Source organism: Rattus norvegicus, chromosome 13, assembly GCF_021556685.1.
Source record: "Rattus norvegicus strain SHRSP/BbbUtx chromosome 13, alternate assembly SHRSP_T2T, whole genome shotgun sequence".
NCBI classification, from domain to species: Eukaryota; Metazoa; Chordata; class Mammalia; order Rodentia; family Muridae; genus Rattus; species Rattus norvegicus.
The window spans coordinates 40,038,259-40,054,058 of NC_141546.1; the positions used below are offsets into that span (position 1 = coordinate 40,038,259).

Below are 15,800 nucleotides of genomic sequence, written 5' to 3' on the forward strand. Positions count from 1 at the left end.
TGTATGGAGACTGTGCTTGGCTGGTATTTAATGGTCAAGAAGTAAACAGCTCTCCTTGGGTTGGGGGAGCAGGGAGACCCCTCTAGATTGCCCTTCTCTGTTCACATGCATTTTACCTGTTTAGAAGTTCTGTCATGAAGGCATCTTTTGTTGGGCTCACAGCAGGGCTGGGTCTATTCCTTGGCTCTGACTTCATTTGGTTATAAATGTCTTGGGTTGCTTTCAGACTCTCTGTGTTTTGCAAACCATCGTCTGGACTCTGACCATCTGCCTTTTTGGTACCCCTACTCAGTTCGTTTTCTCTCTTCGATTGTACTTCAGCTTTCTTCTTTTCTTTTTTCCTCTCGGATTTCAGTTTTGTATCTTTCTTTTCCACTTTACTCTTGGAAGCTTCCATTCTCCTGCTACTGAGAGCTGGAAGCCTGCTCTTTCGAAAACCAAACCAGCTGGTGAATGAAGGCCCTGCCCTAGGCTTCACTTCCACAGAGGCGGACTTTGTCTGTGCTTGGCCCTTTTCCACATTCTCCTGAATGCACAACATGACCTTTTCTTCGATGGAGGGTGAGAGGGGGGCTTCTGGGCTCACGACACTAGTCCCAGTTGGAGAAGCATCTGGATGCCTTCCAGAAGTTTCTAGCTTAGATATCCCATTTGTTTCCAAATTGCTTGGACGCTGTATCCTCCCTGGGACTTGCAGGGATTGAGGGCAGTCTGATAGAGTAGATGATGGATGCCTATGGTGGTTACTGCTAGATTGTTCATGTACTCCTCTCCCGGGACATTCTTCCTGAGTAGAGAACCGTTGATCTTCCTCCTCAGGAGTGAGGAGTCCTTCTGGCCTTGTGAGCATCCTCAAAGGTAACTTGCTTGGGCTTCCATGCTGGCTACTAGAACTTCCTGTGCTACAGAGAGAACCCTGCCTGGAAAAGGGATTTCCCAGGGGCCTTCCAGCATTGGGCAGATTATCAGGTGTTGAAACAGAGGGAGTCTTGCTTGGGGACCCCTCCATGGAGATGTTCTGTCTAGTGAGGGAATTGCCTCTCTCAGCCGTGTTGGTAATAATCTGGGTTCGAATCTTGCCTGGCCCTTCTATTGGGGGTGTGGAAGGCTTCTCTCCCAAGTGGAAGCTGAAGCTCTGACTCCGAGCTTTGGCTCCATTCATGCCTAGAGCAGGCTTTAGGTGTGGCTTGCTGGAGGAGAAGGATCTTTTTATGGCTCTGCTGTCTACCCCGTCTCTCCCATCATCTCTGGAGATGCTGCTTTCCAATGACTCTGGTGGTGTTGACTCTAAGCCAAGACCTCTAGCTAGACTCTCTGGACCTCTCAGACCTAGTAAGGCTGTGGTTCTCTCATCTCTTGAGGTCTCCAGACTTGCAGGGTCTTTGGAGTCCTCAGGATTAGACTTGTTCGCTGTCACAGAACTTCGAGACGCTTCATTTAAGCTATCCTTTTCTTGTTTCCCTGGTACCATAGACGTTTTCCTGAGCAACTGAGGAGACTTCATGAGAACTCTGAGTCCTACTGGGAGGCGAGTTTTCGGTCCTTTCTCGGGAGGATTTTGGCCACCTTGTGAGGTGCCCTGGTTTCTACAGGATGAGGAAGATGAGGATGTACTATTAACCTGAGGTGTCAAGAATTCATTCGGTCCTGAGAAGGAAGGCCTGTGGGGCGTCACAGTGCTGTCACTTAACTGTCCTTTTCTCCCTGGAGACAAGTTTTTACAGGATGTCATCTCTAGTAGTTCATAGCTTGAAGGGCGAGTCTTGGGTGTCTGTAAGTCTGTGTCCATGTGGGTGGTTCCAAGTGCTTGGGGATGGGGAGCTTTAGGGATACCTCTTTTTGGAGAGACTTTTGTAGGCCCTGGAGCCGTCACGGCAAATGGGCTGGAGGATGTGTGCTCAGGATAGCGGGTATGCACCACTGCTTGGGTGGAGGGAAGAGCTGTAGGGAAAGCAGACTTCCTGGATGCCACAGATGGTTTCTTCTGTATTTCTGACATAGCTGGACTGGAAGAGACGAGGGGAGCAGAGGATCCTTTCAACACTGGGGACTTCAACCCTGTACTTACGGTGTCACCAGGGGCCTTAGTTTCAGGTTTGGCAGGTGATGGTAGTGGTGGATAGTCATAACTGGGTCTGACCAAGAGGGAGACTGACCTCCCTGGAGGAGTTGGAGGGGAGGGAGACCTCATTCTTGTCTTTGGCTCAGAGCCGCAGCGTTTGGCCCTCGTGGGGGATTCGCCATTATCACTTTTCCCCATGAGATGCCTTGATTGGATCCCTGCAGTCTGACTCTTGGGGCATTGAACCCAATTCTTCTTATTGGAAATTTTGGGGATATGAGGAAGCTGGGTGGGGTGTTTTGGAATGTGTGATTCTGGCTGTACATCACAGAAAGTACCAGGGCTCTCTGCATTTGTACACTGTGAGAGTTTCCCCGTAGGGGATGCTGGTGTTTTTGCAAGAGTCCCTAGGCCACTGGAAGGGACTAGGGTGGTAGGCATAGGGTCCACCAGTTTTGATTTTTGAGGTGAAATCTTGCTTCTGGAAGGAATTTTTGTCAGACCTTGCTTTGTGTAGACACTCATGTTTGCCACAGATCTAGAATTACTCTGCCAGGCTACTCCTTGTGTTGGTTTAACAAGCTTTGGTCGTGGGGAATTCTGAGTTACTGTAGTTGGAGAGTTAAATGAGTCATTCGGAGCTGTGAGAATACCATTTTCATCTTTTGGAATGTTTGTCTTAGGCTCTTCTTCAGGTCTCCCCAGAAAAGGATAGTCTCTTGCAGTAGCCCCTGGCTGGAAATGAGTAATTCCCTGAGGTGAAAGTTCAGTGAGTTCCTCTGAGGGCCCAGCAGGGGTTGAGCTGATGGAAATTTCATCCCTGGTGACAGTGACAACTCCAGCCTGGTGAGAGCTGAATTCCACAGGCTCTCCATTTTCTGCATCAAATATAACTGTTACGCATTCTTCTGAAGAGGTCCTCTTGACAACCCTTTGCTGCTTGATGAAGCTGAATGCTTTTGGACTAGTCTCTAAGTGGGTGGGACATTCTTCTTTCCCCTTATCATGAGAGACACATTCAGACTTTCCAAATTTCACCCCTAGGTTCTCCATGGACCTGTCGGTGTCCCCAGTCAAGGACAAGTCTGAAGGACTTCTCTCATCGCTGCTCTCTATGTGCAGCTCATGTAGGGTTTCATTGTCATCAGTATCTGAAAGTTGAAGGTTCAGAGGTACATGGCCAGGACCTTGGCTGTGTGGGTCCCTGTCTCTTTGCACCCAGGGCAGGTGAACGCTGGGGCACAGTTTCCTCTCTAAGGGGCAGTGGCTAGCACAACGAGTTAGCCTTTCAGGCATTTCTCTGGTATAAACTGAGGCTGTACCTTCTGCAAAGTATTTTCTATGTGGCTCCCAGGTGAATAGACTGTCTGAAACACTGTGTGTCAATTTACTGCTCTGTATCCTGCAGCCCTGGCTTGGAGATGTTCTTGGCGAGGCTGAGGATAGGAATTCTTCGTGTGCATACTCATGAGAATTTGCATCATAGTTGAAGGTCTGATGGAGATTCTGGCATGGGATCCCTCTGCCAGGTGACTGGCAGGGGGGACACTCCTTAAGGCTGCTGTTTTTAATCCCGGGCGAATAGATCCCTTCGTTCGAGTTCATGCAATCTTTATAACCCCATTTGCTCATCACTGACGCTGGTGACTCAAGTAACACTTTCCGCTTCTGTAGCTTCCTCAGCCCTTCCAAAATGTGGCTTTCTTTGATACGGGTTGGAGGTAGTTCATCTGCGGGGCTGGTGAAGCCACTTGGGAGCGAAGAATCGATACTCAGTCTTTTATCCCAGATCTGTGATGTTTGCTAGGGAAGAAAAATACAGTTATCAGACATGATGGGACCCAACAGATCTCACATAAACAAAGGAAAAGCCCCCCAGTAGACTTAATTTGTCTAACTGGGTGATAACTATTCACATAGAAACTGTTTGTACAATGCTGACTGTGCAGTAAACATCGACTCCACAGAGCCCTGTGCTAAGCGGCATGGTGAAATAGAGAAATGAAATGTAAGAACTATTCCTTAAAGGGTAGAAAACCCAACTGGAGTGAGGAGCCATTATCTCGGTGAGGAAAACATCTTCCAGGTGGAAGAAACAGAGTGGTCAGAGATGCAAAGTCAAGAAGGCGAGTTAAGCAGGCTCAAGTTTCACTTCCGGAACAGGCAGAGGACAATATAGTCTCACTGTAGAGAGCCACGATGCAGCAGAGGGAGGGGCTGAGAGAGGAGAGCAATTCATTCCGCCAGTCTAACGGTCAGTAGCTCTTTGTCTTCGTGAGAGGTTTCTGACGTTGTCATGTGCACCTGCATACATGTGTGTGCATGTCTAACTGGGCATAAGGAGTGGCATCCCTGTGGTAGCTACTCTTCCATTGAGGTTGGCAGCTCAGTTGTTTACCCTTGCACCTTCCCAAATGCCAGCCTTCGGAAAAGTGGATGGGAAATGAAAGATGGGGTCCCCCACATTTGTGTTTTTCACAGTACAGATAACGAAGAGCAGAAAAGCATAGGAGAGAAGTAATAGATAGTGAGGGTCTCCTGGATACCAAGCACTGGCATGCTGCTTTAACTGCACCCTTAGACTCTCCGGTCCAACAAACCTACCCCATGGCAGGTCTCAGAGATAGGAGATTTGGACAAACATTTGGACACATGGCTTTTCTTTTTCTGGAACTTACTACAAACATGTGAAATTTGTTTCCACCCCAAATGGCTACAGTGGGATATGAACTCAGGCTGCCAGCTCTGAAGTTCAATCTTAATCTGGGTGTTGTACTGCTCTATCAAGCAGTCTCGTTTCTGTCTGTACTATCTGCTGTTAAACAAAACCCACAGGTTTCCTTGGCAATGTTGCTCCAATGGCATTGCAGAGTTTAAATAAGAAACTGGTGCACTGGAACAATGAGGGGCTGACCTACTTGAAAAATTGTTATTTTCTTTTTAATTGTATGTATGTATGTATGTATGTATGTATGTATGTATGTATGTAGTTATGTATGTACGTATGTATGTATGCATGTATATGCATATGGTTGTGTCCACACCAGTACAGGTGAGGCTGAAAGCAGGTGTTTTGTTAGCATCCGTTGAGCTGGAGTTACAGGTGGTTGTAAGCTACACGATGAGGCTTATGGGAACTGGGGTCTTCTACTAGAGCAGTGTAAATACTCTGTCACTGAGACACCTCTCCAGCCCTGCTCAGGATCTTTTCAAAATTACTAGTGGTCACTGACTTTAGGAACAAATATGGCAGTTTCAGAGGATTGCTATGCCAGCTAGCCCCTGTCAAAGTGTCTGAATATGAACTATTCATATTCATATGAACTCTATGCAGACACTCAAAAGGACCAGCAGCTTCCTTTCAGACACTGAACTGCTTTGTAAGCTATGGACATTGGATTATATCTCAGCCATTTTCATGAAATTTACTCTTGCTATCTCCAGCACACACATTTATTTGTCTCGATGTCCAATTATTTATTTCCTCCAGAAAACCCTCCAGTGTCTAGAGTGGCTGGGACATACGTGATTTGCTGACACTACCCTTTTCCTCTTGGAGTTTTGTTCTTTAATTCTAGGAAATTGCATCATTCAAAGATGCTCTGGAAATCAGAGGGACTCTTATCCCAAAGCCTGGGTATTCTAGATAGACCAGCGAATGGACTTCCTCGCTGTGTGTTTCTAAGATTCCCCATGGTCTTGAACATCACACTGATTACAGGGATGGGAAGTCAGGAAACAGGGCCCTCCAAGAGATACGTGGCAGATCTATTTAGCCCACAACAGGTAAACTGAGCTTCTGCCTACCCTCCTCTCCTCTTCTTGTTCACAGGTAGTTCATGCTGTATTTTCACATACCAATAAAGAGGCTGCGAATCTTCTGGTGAGATTAAGTCACATCCCCTCCTGAGTCTCCCACGGGAGCTTACACTGGCGAGTTGAGACACGTGTGGACCAATCTCGAAAGTTGGCGGGGTGGTAGGGGAACAAGAGAACCTCATGGGAGAGAACCCGGGGAGGGTAATTTCCTATACTTGTTATATCCTTTGTTCAAGGAAGTGGGACTAGAGTACTTAGGGGGGCATACAGAAGTCTGAAGGAGGCCTCTGATAAGCTAGGGGACCAGCTTAGCATCCTCAGTACCTTTCTATCTCTTGCCAGGAAAATACTACATCTCATTTAAGGAACTGTTGGTGTTCATGGGAATAACTCAGTGCCAACAGCAGGTATAGGCCCTCTATATGTAAGGATGACTCAACAAGGTCAGGATAACAGAACCATCACCAGTGAAGGCTTTAGAACTAATGCCTGGTTTTACCGTGCACTGCCATGTTCTTGGGACATATATTTAAATTCTCATAACCTTGGTTTCCTTAGCTAAAAACTGGGAGAGTTGGGACTGGAGATCAGCTTCATCGGTAAAGAGCGTATATGTCAACATGAGGACCTGAGCTTGATACCCAGAACCCATTTTCAAAAATGCCAAGCATGGAGGCATGTGCTTAGAATTCCAATGTAGGTGAGGGAGAGCCAGGCAGATCCCTGGGGCTTGCTTCAGGCAGTCAGCCAAGCTGAACTGGTGGATTCCAGGTTCGGTGAGAGACTGTGTCAAAAGAACGTGGTGGATGGTATCAAAGAAAAAAATAACTGAGGTTGATTTCTGGCCTCAATATGCATATGTGCATGCACACACACACACACACACACACACACACACACACACACACACCACATACACACCTACATATATGTGTACTGAGCATGTATACATGAATATATACATAGCTGAAGAAAATATGATTTAAATATGTTGTAAGTATTAAATGAGTTAATATTTATATAGTACTTTTAAGAGTGGGCCACCTATGGTAGTCCTGAACCTATTAGAACAGACTTCCCTATTAAGAAAGGCTAGTGAATTTTATACAGGTTTTTCTGTCTGTTTCCACAACAAATGATATTTAAAAAACAGTTGTGGGCTCAAAGAAGCTATTACTCACACGTTTATTATTATATAATTTAGCAATGTGTTTCTGTTCAGCATCCTGTGATTTATTATGTAAGTCAATACTAAATAAACACCCAATGCCAGGCACAAACTCCTGAAATAATATAACTTTAAAATGTCTTGAGGGTTCAGATAGAGCTTGCTGGGACCCTGAGAACTAAAAGCGTACTTTGTGAGCTGTCACAGGCCATGAACTGTCACAGGTACACTTGGATGATCACTGGGTGGACATGTGAGGAGTGTCCCTGAAGGATCTTGAGTGTTTTTCCTTTTTTCTTTTTCTTTTTCTTTCAAGGGAGAGACTGCCTTAGTATAGCAAAGACTGCCCCGGTTAGAAGAACGCCTAGAAGTTATTTTTAAGATGGATAAGTAGAATGTCCAGACAACGGGTAAGGTCCTTGTTGTGCAATCATGATGACCCAAATTTGATCCTTAGAACCAAAATAAAAAAGCTGGGCATACTAGTGAGTACTTTCCATTCTAGTACTGTCTGGGCAGATACAAATAGATCCTTGGAGCTTGCTGGCCAGATAGCCTAGCCTCCTCTGAGAATTCTAGAGGCTCCCAACTCAAAACAAAGCAAAGAAAGAAAGAGAGGGAGGGAGGGAAGGAGGGAGGGAAGAAGGAAGGAAGGAAGGAAGGAAGGAAGGAAGGAAGGAAGCAAGCAAGCAAGCAAGCTAGCTAGCTCCCAGGGAACAACCCAAGGCTGTCCTTTGGCACATAGAGAAGCATGCTTACAAAGGCATGTACCTGTATACACACGTGCACCCCCACATACATACACAAATAAAAAACGAATGAAGCAGAAAGGCCACTGGAGAGAAAGGGGGAAGCAGAAACAAATAAAGTGGGAAGACAGGTGCACAACAGGGCTTAGCAGCAGGGAAGAGCGCTAGGTGCTCTTTCAGAGGACTGAAGTTTAGCTTCTTGGGGAGGGTGCTCACAACCACCCATGACTCTCATTCTAAGAGATCTAATGCCCTCCTTTGGCCTCCTTGTCCACTTGTTTGCAAGTGTACATGCCTGCACTCATACACATACATAAAAATAATTCTTTAAAAAGACAGAGAAGAGAAGAGCATCGTGGGGGCAAAACATTTTCAGGTACACAGTGAGATGAGAAAACCACTGTGACCATTGTCCTATCATTCTCTTGGCCAGGATCCTGGCAGTCATTATTCAGACCTCTGAACTACTCCTTATGGGAGCAATTTAGATAAATGGAGCCTGCTCTCTGCTTTGCATAAGAAGCCCGAGTCTGTGGGAATAGCCTCACAATGCAAGCTGGAAATCTTTTTCAGAGCTCTGGTTCAGCAGATGATGAAGCTACTCCCTCACCAGTAGAGTCTATAAGTTCTGGAGTTATCTTGGTTTCTAAAGTACTGAAAACCATGGATGAAATTCATCCAAACAGTTGAAAAGTCAACTCTGAATACTCTGACTTGCAGTTTCCATCCTGGGGAACTTTGCTTTCCTGTAATTTTGGGGAACTGCTAAAGTTGCTATTTCAAAATATTTGGCTTGTTCTAATATGCAAGAAGCTCTCCCGGAGGTTCCTGCAGCTTGGTAAGCTCTGTACAGATGAGGGAGTGGGGTCTTGCATGAGTGATTGTCCCACACTCTGGAAAAGTGCTAGGCAGATGGCTTGGTCAGCAAAGTGCTTGTCATACAAGGGTCCCCCAAAAGCTAGACATGCAGTTTACGTGCTGAAGAGGCAGAGGCAGGAACCCTAGGGCTCACTAGTCAAATTGATAAGTTCAAGATTCAAGCCAAAGATACTGTCTCAAACAGTAAGGACAGGTGAAGGACAGCAGAAGCTGTCTTATATTCCACAGGCACCAATACACATACATATATGTGTTTACATGCACATATATATGTATTTATACATACATATGCATACACACACAGCTAAAATAGAGTAATAAAATAAAACAGGAAGCAGGGAAGACATTTCTGGCATGTAAGGAACAACAGCTCCCCCCCCACCCCCCGTTCATCAAACCTTGCTCCCAACATCCTGTCCCAGTAATTTATCTCTGTTCTGTAGTTACCTGAAGTACAGCCCCATCGTGTTTTGTGTTCTATGAGCCCACAGCACTGATCAGTAGCAGCCTCCACAGTCCATGGGCAAACAGTCAGCGAATGCTCTTCACCCTACCTCCACCCACTCTGCCTCCATAACCAAATTCCAGCCAGCACAGATTTTCTTCCTGTTCTCTCTGAAGCTGACTTGACTGACAGGAGCCTTACCCTTTTCCCATTGAGCTTCCTGTCTTGCCACGTGTAGGAGGAGCCACTGGAGTACTCGCTGCAGGTGCTTGACAGCGATAGCTCGCTGCCACTGCTGCAGCTGTTTCGAGGACAGGGGTGATCAGGGATGACAACCCCTGAGCCAGAGTGTTTCAAGGCAGGGGCTCCTGATTTTGCGTTCTGGAGGTGTTCCTGTAAAAGCAGGACAGGGCTCAGCAAAGTATTGGCTTAAGAAGTAAACACCCAATGATCTTAGAGTAAATGGTTAAAAGCTCAGGTTTGGGAACCACATAGATCTTAGGCTGTGTGTGTGTGTGTGTGTGTGTGTGTGTGTGTGTGTGTGTGTGTGTGTATGTGTGTGTGTGTGTGTGCATGCCCGCACGTACGTGCCTATGCATATGTGCTTGGGGGGCCTCTGTGGGGAGGGTTATGTGAGCATGCATGCTCAAGCATGTGGAGACCACAGGACAAACTCAGCATATCATTCCTTAGGATACTTGTTAAAAGAACTTCTCACTGGCCTAGAAGTAGACAAGGCTTTCTGGCAAATGAGTGTCAGTGACCTGTTTTTGTCTTTCCACCACTGAGGTCACAAGCATATGCCACAATGCCTTGGGTTTTTTTTTTTAATTGTTATTTGTTTCTGGTTTTTAATGGGAGTTTGGGGGATCAAACTTTAAGTTTGGGAGACAAGCATTTTAAGTACGGAGCTAAGTCGTGTACCGTGCTCAGTTTCCCACCCCCTTCAGCTCTGTTTCACAATGTGTGGCTCCAGGAGGTTGTTTCACTTTGCTAGCTCTATCTTCCCTTTCAAATGAATACAAGAGTAAAGTTGGGCATAAACAGCCAAAGAGTGATGCGAGGTTCCAGATACGAAGAATATCCTTAGTGTCTGGTCTACTGAGGGTGCTCCGCTTATCTCAAGGTACCATTGTTATCACAATCGTGGGTTCTCATTGCATCCATTTATACTCTAAGAGATCAAATCAATATCAAAGCAAGACCCGGATGCAGGGAGTACAGCTGCTAGGAGAATTTAACACCATATATGAGATCCAGGGTTCAATCTCCAGCTCTGCAGAAGAAAATCAAACAATGATAACACCCCAAATGCTCCAGATGGAAGACACATCTAGGCTATAGGATTCAGAGCACCGGCATTAGCTTTAGCTAACTGGTATAAATTGGGTTCTATACTGCTACAAAAATGGCATTCTTGGGCTTATTTCTCCCAGTGGCCTCATTTGTAGAGTAGGCAATATCACTCGTAGGTTTCCTTCTAGTGGGGAGGTTAATCTATGTAAGCTATCATACACACCCCAGTCTATCTGTGCAGACGTGTAAGGCACCATGTGCCACAGGAAGGCACAAAGATCAGGCTTCCTGTGTCTCCATCAGAGGACTCCTCATGTCCGGCTGGCTGTGTGGGTGTTAACAGCCCCCATACTTTACAGATATAGACCTCGCATAGAAGGCCAAGGGGGTTAGAATTCCAGGGGCCCACACAAACCACAGGCAACAGATAAAGTGGTAAACACCCACGAGCATCTCGACAGCCACCTTGCAGGTGTAACAGATGAAGCTCCGAGGACTGGACAGGCTAAATTGATTTAGCATCCTGATCCAGAGTAGAAGCTCTCCATTACCGTCTAATTCTAGCCTATCTTTAGAAAGCCCTGTCTCTGAAACTCTCCAGTCGGGAGCCATCTGTCTCGGTGTCACTTGCAGAGGTGTGAAGCCTCTTACTTATGCAACTTATTGACATTTTATGGGTTCCATTAGTACCTGAGTACTTATCACTGTCCTGCAAACACAACTCTAAATGATAGTGAGCAACACCCCAGCTTGCTCCCCACCCTCTACCCCTCTCCCCAGCAGGCAGCCAGGATGGGAGAGTACTTGTGGTAAACCTTAAACCCTCACAGAGTACGGAGGGCACATTTAATTTTCTTGCTAATCAATAACTATAACACTCAATCATTTCATCTACCTTGCCACAGATACTTTACTTTTGCTTCATAGTGATCTAAGTGATTGTTAAAAAAATGCCAAGAATTTTTTTCATATCCTCTTCCTCTCTGCTGAAATGTGGGAATAAGAATCATGTCAGGAGAAACTAACTTGTCTTAAGATCCAGTTTTCAGCACTATCTACCAGTGACGCCCTTATATACTGTTAGATATAACTTAGTTAAAGTAAGTCTATCCTTGTTTCTTAACAGATATCTACAGCCAGCCAAAAGCTCTATTCACTTTCTTCTTTTCAGATAGGGTTTCATCCAACCCTTGAAGGCTGGCCTTGAACTCGCCATGTAGCCAAGTTTCTCAGTTACTTTCTGTTGCGACAAAGTGCTCTGACAAAAGTGACTTACAGGGTAAATGGTTTATCTTGGCTGACAGTTTCAGAGTGCTACAGTCCATCATGGCAGGGAAGAGGGAAGGGTGAGGAGGGATGGGGGGAAGAAAGCTCGCTGGTCGTGTTTCCATGCTCAAAAAGCGGAGATTGGATTTGAGTGGGTGTACCTTACACCCCTAGTGATAGCCTCCCTCCATTGAGATTTTATGTGTTAAGTGTTTCAGAACCTTCTAAAAGACTGCCATGGGCTGGGAACCAATGTTTCAAACATGTAAGACTACTGGTGGGGGGCACTTCACATCCAAACTACAACACTAAGGATGACTTTGAACTTCCGATCTTCCAACCTCTAGTTCCTCAGACTTAAAGGCATGCACTGCCATGCTCAGTTCATATGATGTTGGAGCTGGAACCTAGGGCTTGGTGCATTAGTCCTCTGCCAGCTAAACTGCATCCATTTATCCCTAGAAGACTCCATCTTGCGAGATAATCTGGTATCAGTGCCTCTGTTAATGTAGACATATAGAATTCATCCCTGTACAAACTCCTAGAAACATTCCATCAGCTTCTACTTGTATGTTAATGCTTTAAAGGATCTCCAGCTTAGTCTTTCATGTTTTGTTATGAGATTTATCTGGTGGCACTTGTTAGTTACAACAGCTTTTGCTCTGATAGACTTCACCCACTCTCCAGGAAGCAACTGTGTCTGCATCTTGCCACGTGACCTCCAATGGCTTTCCAATCTCTGCACTGGTTCTGGTGACTTTTTCTTCTTTCTCCCATAATACCAGAGTTTAGATGTAATTCTCTCTGTCTTGACCATCTATCCCCACCTGTCTAGCAAAACCACATCTGTCCCTACAGCTCAATTCAATGCCTCAGCCTGAGAAAGCAGAAGGCATTCCCAAGTGCGTACACCCTTTAGAGGAGGGATTAAAGTGACACGAAAATAGAATGTAGGAGATGGGTAGACTTGAGAAAGAACTGCTGGCTCTCCCTTGGAGTTGATCTTGAGTGCCAAGAGAGATATTGTATAAGACACTTGAGGGAGGTGGGGAATGTCAGCCTATGTAATGCGAGAGATTAAACAAAGAGGTCTGTTAAGACATACTCTTTATGTGCATACAAATCATATGGGGGAATCTTGTTCAACTGCAGCCTCTTACCTAGTACTTCCGCCATAACACTTCCAATGTGTGCAATAACATTTATAAGAATTGGACATTCCGCTTGTCTTATAGAATTGAAGGCTCTCTCCCTTCGAGACTCCATCATACTGTCTGTGCTATGATGCCATAACTTTCTTAGTATTCTGGAAATGGAAGGGAGTGAAGGCTCTCTCTTCACAGTCTAACGCGATACACACAGCAACCATCTCGCCTCCAATTTCAGGCCTATGACTGTGAGCCTACACCTTTCCTACTAAAGCTCTTCTGCAAAGTAATTTTGTCTCAGTTTTATTTCTAGGGACCTGCTCTCATCCCAGCATATTTGAGGTGGAGAGACCGTAGAACATAGGTGTGGGTTGGTTAGAGAGGGATTCTCCAGTAAAGGGAGGGAGAACCAGTCGTCCACTTGGGAAACTCCAATCGCCCTACTTAATTTAAAAGACTAGAATTCTACCGCCATAGTGTACAGCCAGCTCTCCTCTGATGTTTGATCATATCCACCAATCATTATCAGCTCTGGTTAGGACCTGTTCTGTGGTCAAGCACTTGGCTTCTGATGCCATCAATGAGGCTTGAATCCCTGCTCTTCCAAATTCGAGCTCTTTGAACTTAGGGGCTATTTAACCACCCTGTACCCTTTTAATACCTCTACTGTTCCCTTTTTGGTCAGTAAAGTTCACTGAGATACTTGCTACATCAGATAATTATGAAGGCTGATCAATCCCCAAGAATATGATGGACTTGAGGATTTCTAGGTGTGGTTGCACGCACGCACACAGACACACACACACACACATACACACACATTGAGGCTCTTCAACTCAACTGTAAATTTACAGACCCCAATTAAATAACTTTGTTTTACATCTCTTAAGATACCACCAGTATCTGACACATTGCACATAAGTCCTGAGGACAGCTATATTAGATAATTACCCAAACTGGGTACACAGTATTCTTAGGGACAACTGATAGAAGTTTCTGGAAACACGTTCAGGTAGACAGATTTCTTGGTCTTCCTTCCCATGGCTATGGCTAAGCTATCCCCTTCCATGCACACATTTCATGTGCCAGTTCCATTTCCTGTCTGCTCTCTGCCTCCTGTCTGTGCATGCAATGTTCCCACCTTGTCTACTACACATGCAGTGATGACTTCTACCAAGATAGACTACATCCCTGGGAACTGTGAGCCCATATGAGCCATCTTGCCCTTAAGTTGCCCTGTGTGTTATTTTATTACAGCAACAAGGCTCAAATCTTAGCCATAATGTTACAATGTCCAATAAGGGGCAATATAAGGAGGCAACCAACTAGAGACCCACAGACACAATGCATCCTACTCATCACAGATGTCTATGAAAACATATGGTGATTGTTATTAAATACCATCTTTGTGGAATGTGCATATTGGTTTCCTTTCCAACATTATCCTATTTACATCCATTTAATTGGTAAAATCCATATCTTGCTCCACTACAAATGTCTCTTTCACATTCTGTTCTAGATTACCAACTTAAATGGTTCATGTTCTCTGATATTCATACTATGAGAAACACAACATAAAAGCTACAGTTTCCGTTTAATGATATATAGAAACTATAGAAACACAGAGACTGAAACCAAGAGTTTCTTTAATAAAAACTACAAATTTTCAAGATTCATAATCTTAAGGTCACAGCATAGATCAGGGGCTGTGAAGTCTTTGCAGATGTAGAAAATGACAGTATTTTACTGAAATGTCATTCCAATTTAACGAGAATATTTATATCAGATAGGGAATATATTATTTGCAACTGACAAAATTATATGGCAAAATAGAGGTCAAGTTTTCGATGACTTGCTCCTGCCATTTTTAAGGCTAATATTTTTCAGTATGTATTTATATGGCTGTTTTTTCTTTCTCAAATAACTTTTTTAACCCAATGAAAGTTGAAAACTGTCATGGTTAAAGTTTTACCAAACAAGCACAAAGCTATCCCAAACTATAGGGGGGAAAATGCAGGACCCATGAATTTTTAAAAGTTCATACATAATATATCATAAGAGAAGAAGAGACAATATGGGATGTGGGCTTTAATAAAAAGCCCCCTTGACCATTACTCAGAGACTCTGATATATAATCAATACCCAAAGAGCTATCTTGGGGACAAAGCCAAGATTTACAATACTTTTGCAGAAAGTGACACTTCCTGCTTACTCTATCAACAGGGGAACATGTTATTGAATTTCAGAGAACACAAGAAAATATGGTGTTGCTCCCTGCCTGCGGATGCTTCAGAGGTGTATCTTGTGGTTCACTTTTGGCATCAGAGTTGATGGAAGTAAGAAAACACCATTCCATGAATACAGCTGGAAGACTCACATGAAACTTAATATCTGTCCATGACAGTGTCAGACTTTGGCTTCCTCCTGCCTCTGAGAGCAGATCACCAGAGGAGAGAACTATGGCATGTGAGTGACTTTCTAAGGTAAAACCAAGCAGAGATGTTGGGTAGCTTTACTTCATTTGTTTCAAAATCTGACTTGGGCCTGATCCATTTCTATGGAGTTTGGTAGTTCCCAGTAGGAGAAAACATGTCAGAACCCACGCAAGTCTGTCCTTGCTCATGAGCGTTCCGTTCTGTGTGTTTGTATTTGCAAGTTGCGTGTTATAGACAATATTCACAATTTTACAATCTGACAGTTTGTCTGGGAAAATTCTTTGAAGAAGAATAAAAAGATGCACTGGGTTGGGGAGATGGCTCTGTTAGTAAAGTACTGCTGTACCAACGTGAAACCCTGCGTTTGATCTTCAAGACTCAGAAAGTAGTCTTTGCCAGAGAAGAACACAGCAGTTGATGGCCCAATACAAAATGGTCAGCTTGAAAATGTACATAAAGTAACATTAAACCGACTAAGAACATTTTACTGATATTTTAGAAATATATTCATGCATATAAACATATATGTGTAT

The 15,800-nt window shown here is 44.5% G+C and overlaps 1 protein-coding gene across 6 annotated transcripts in view; it reads right to left on the minus strand.

Annotated features, from left to right (window-relative positions):
- Positions 1-15,800, minus strand: part of Nckap5 (NCK-associated protein 5) — a 901,285-nt gene that overhangs the window by 109,179 nt on the left and 776,306 nt on the right. For all 6 annotated transcript variants that reach the window (XM_087581938.1, XM_087581942.1, XM_087581939.1 and 3 more), the window contains 2 exons: positions 9,324-9,515; positions 117-3,865 (listed from right to left, as the gene is read on the minus strand). In XM_087581938.1, the coding sequence (XP_087438064.1) occupies positions 117-3,865; positions 9,324-9,515 (3,941 nt within the window). The remainder of the gene's footprint in view (positions 1-116; positions 3,866-9,323; positions 9,516-15,800) is intronic.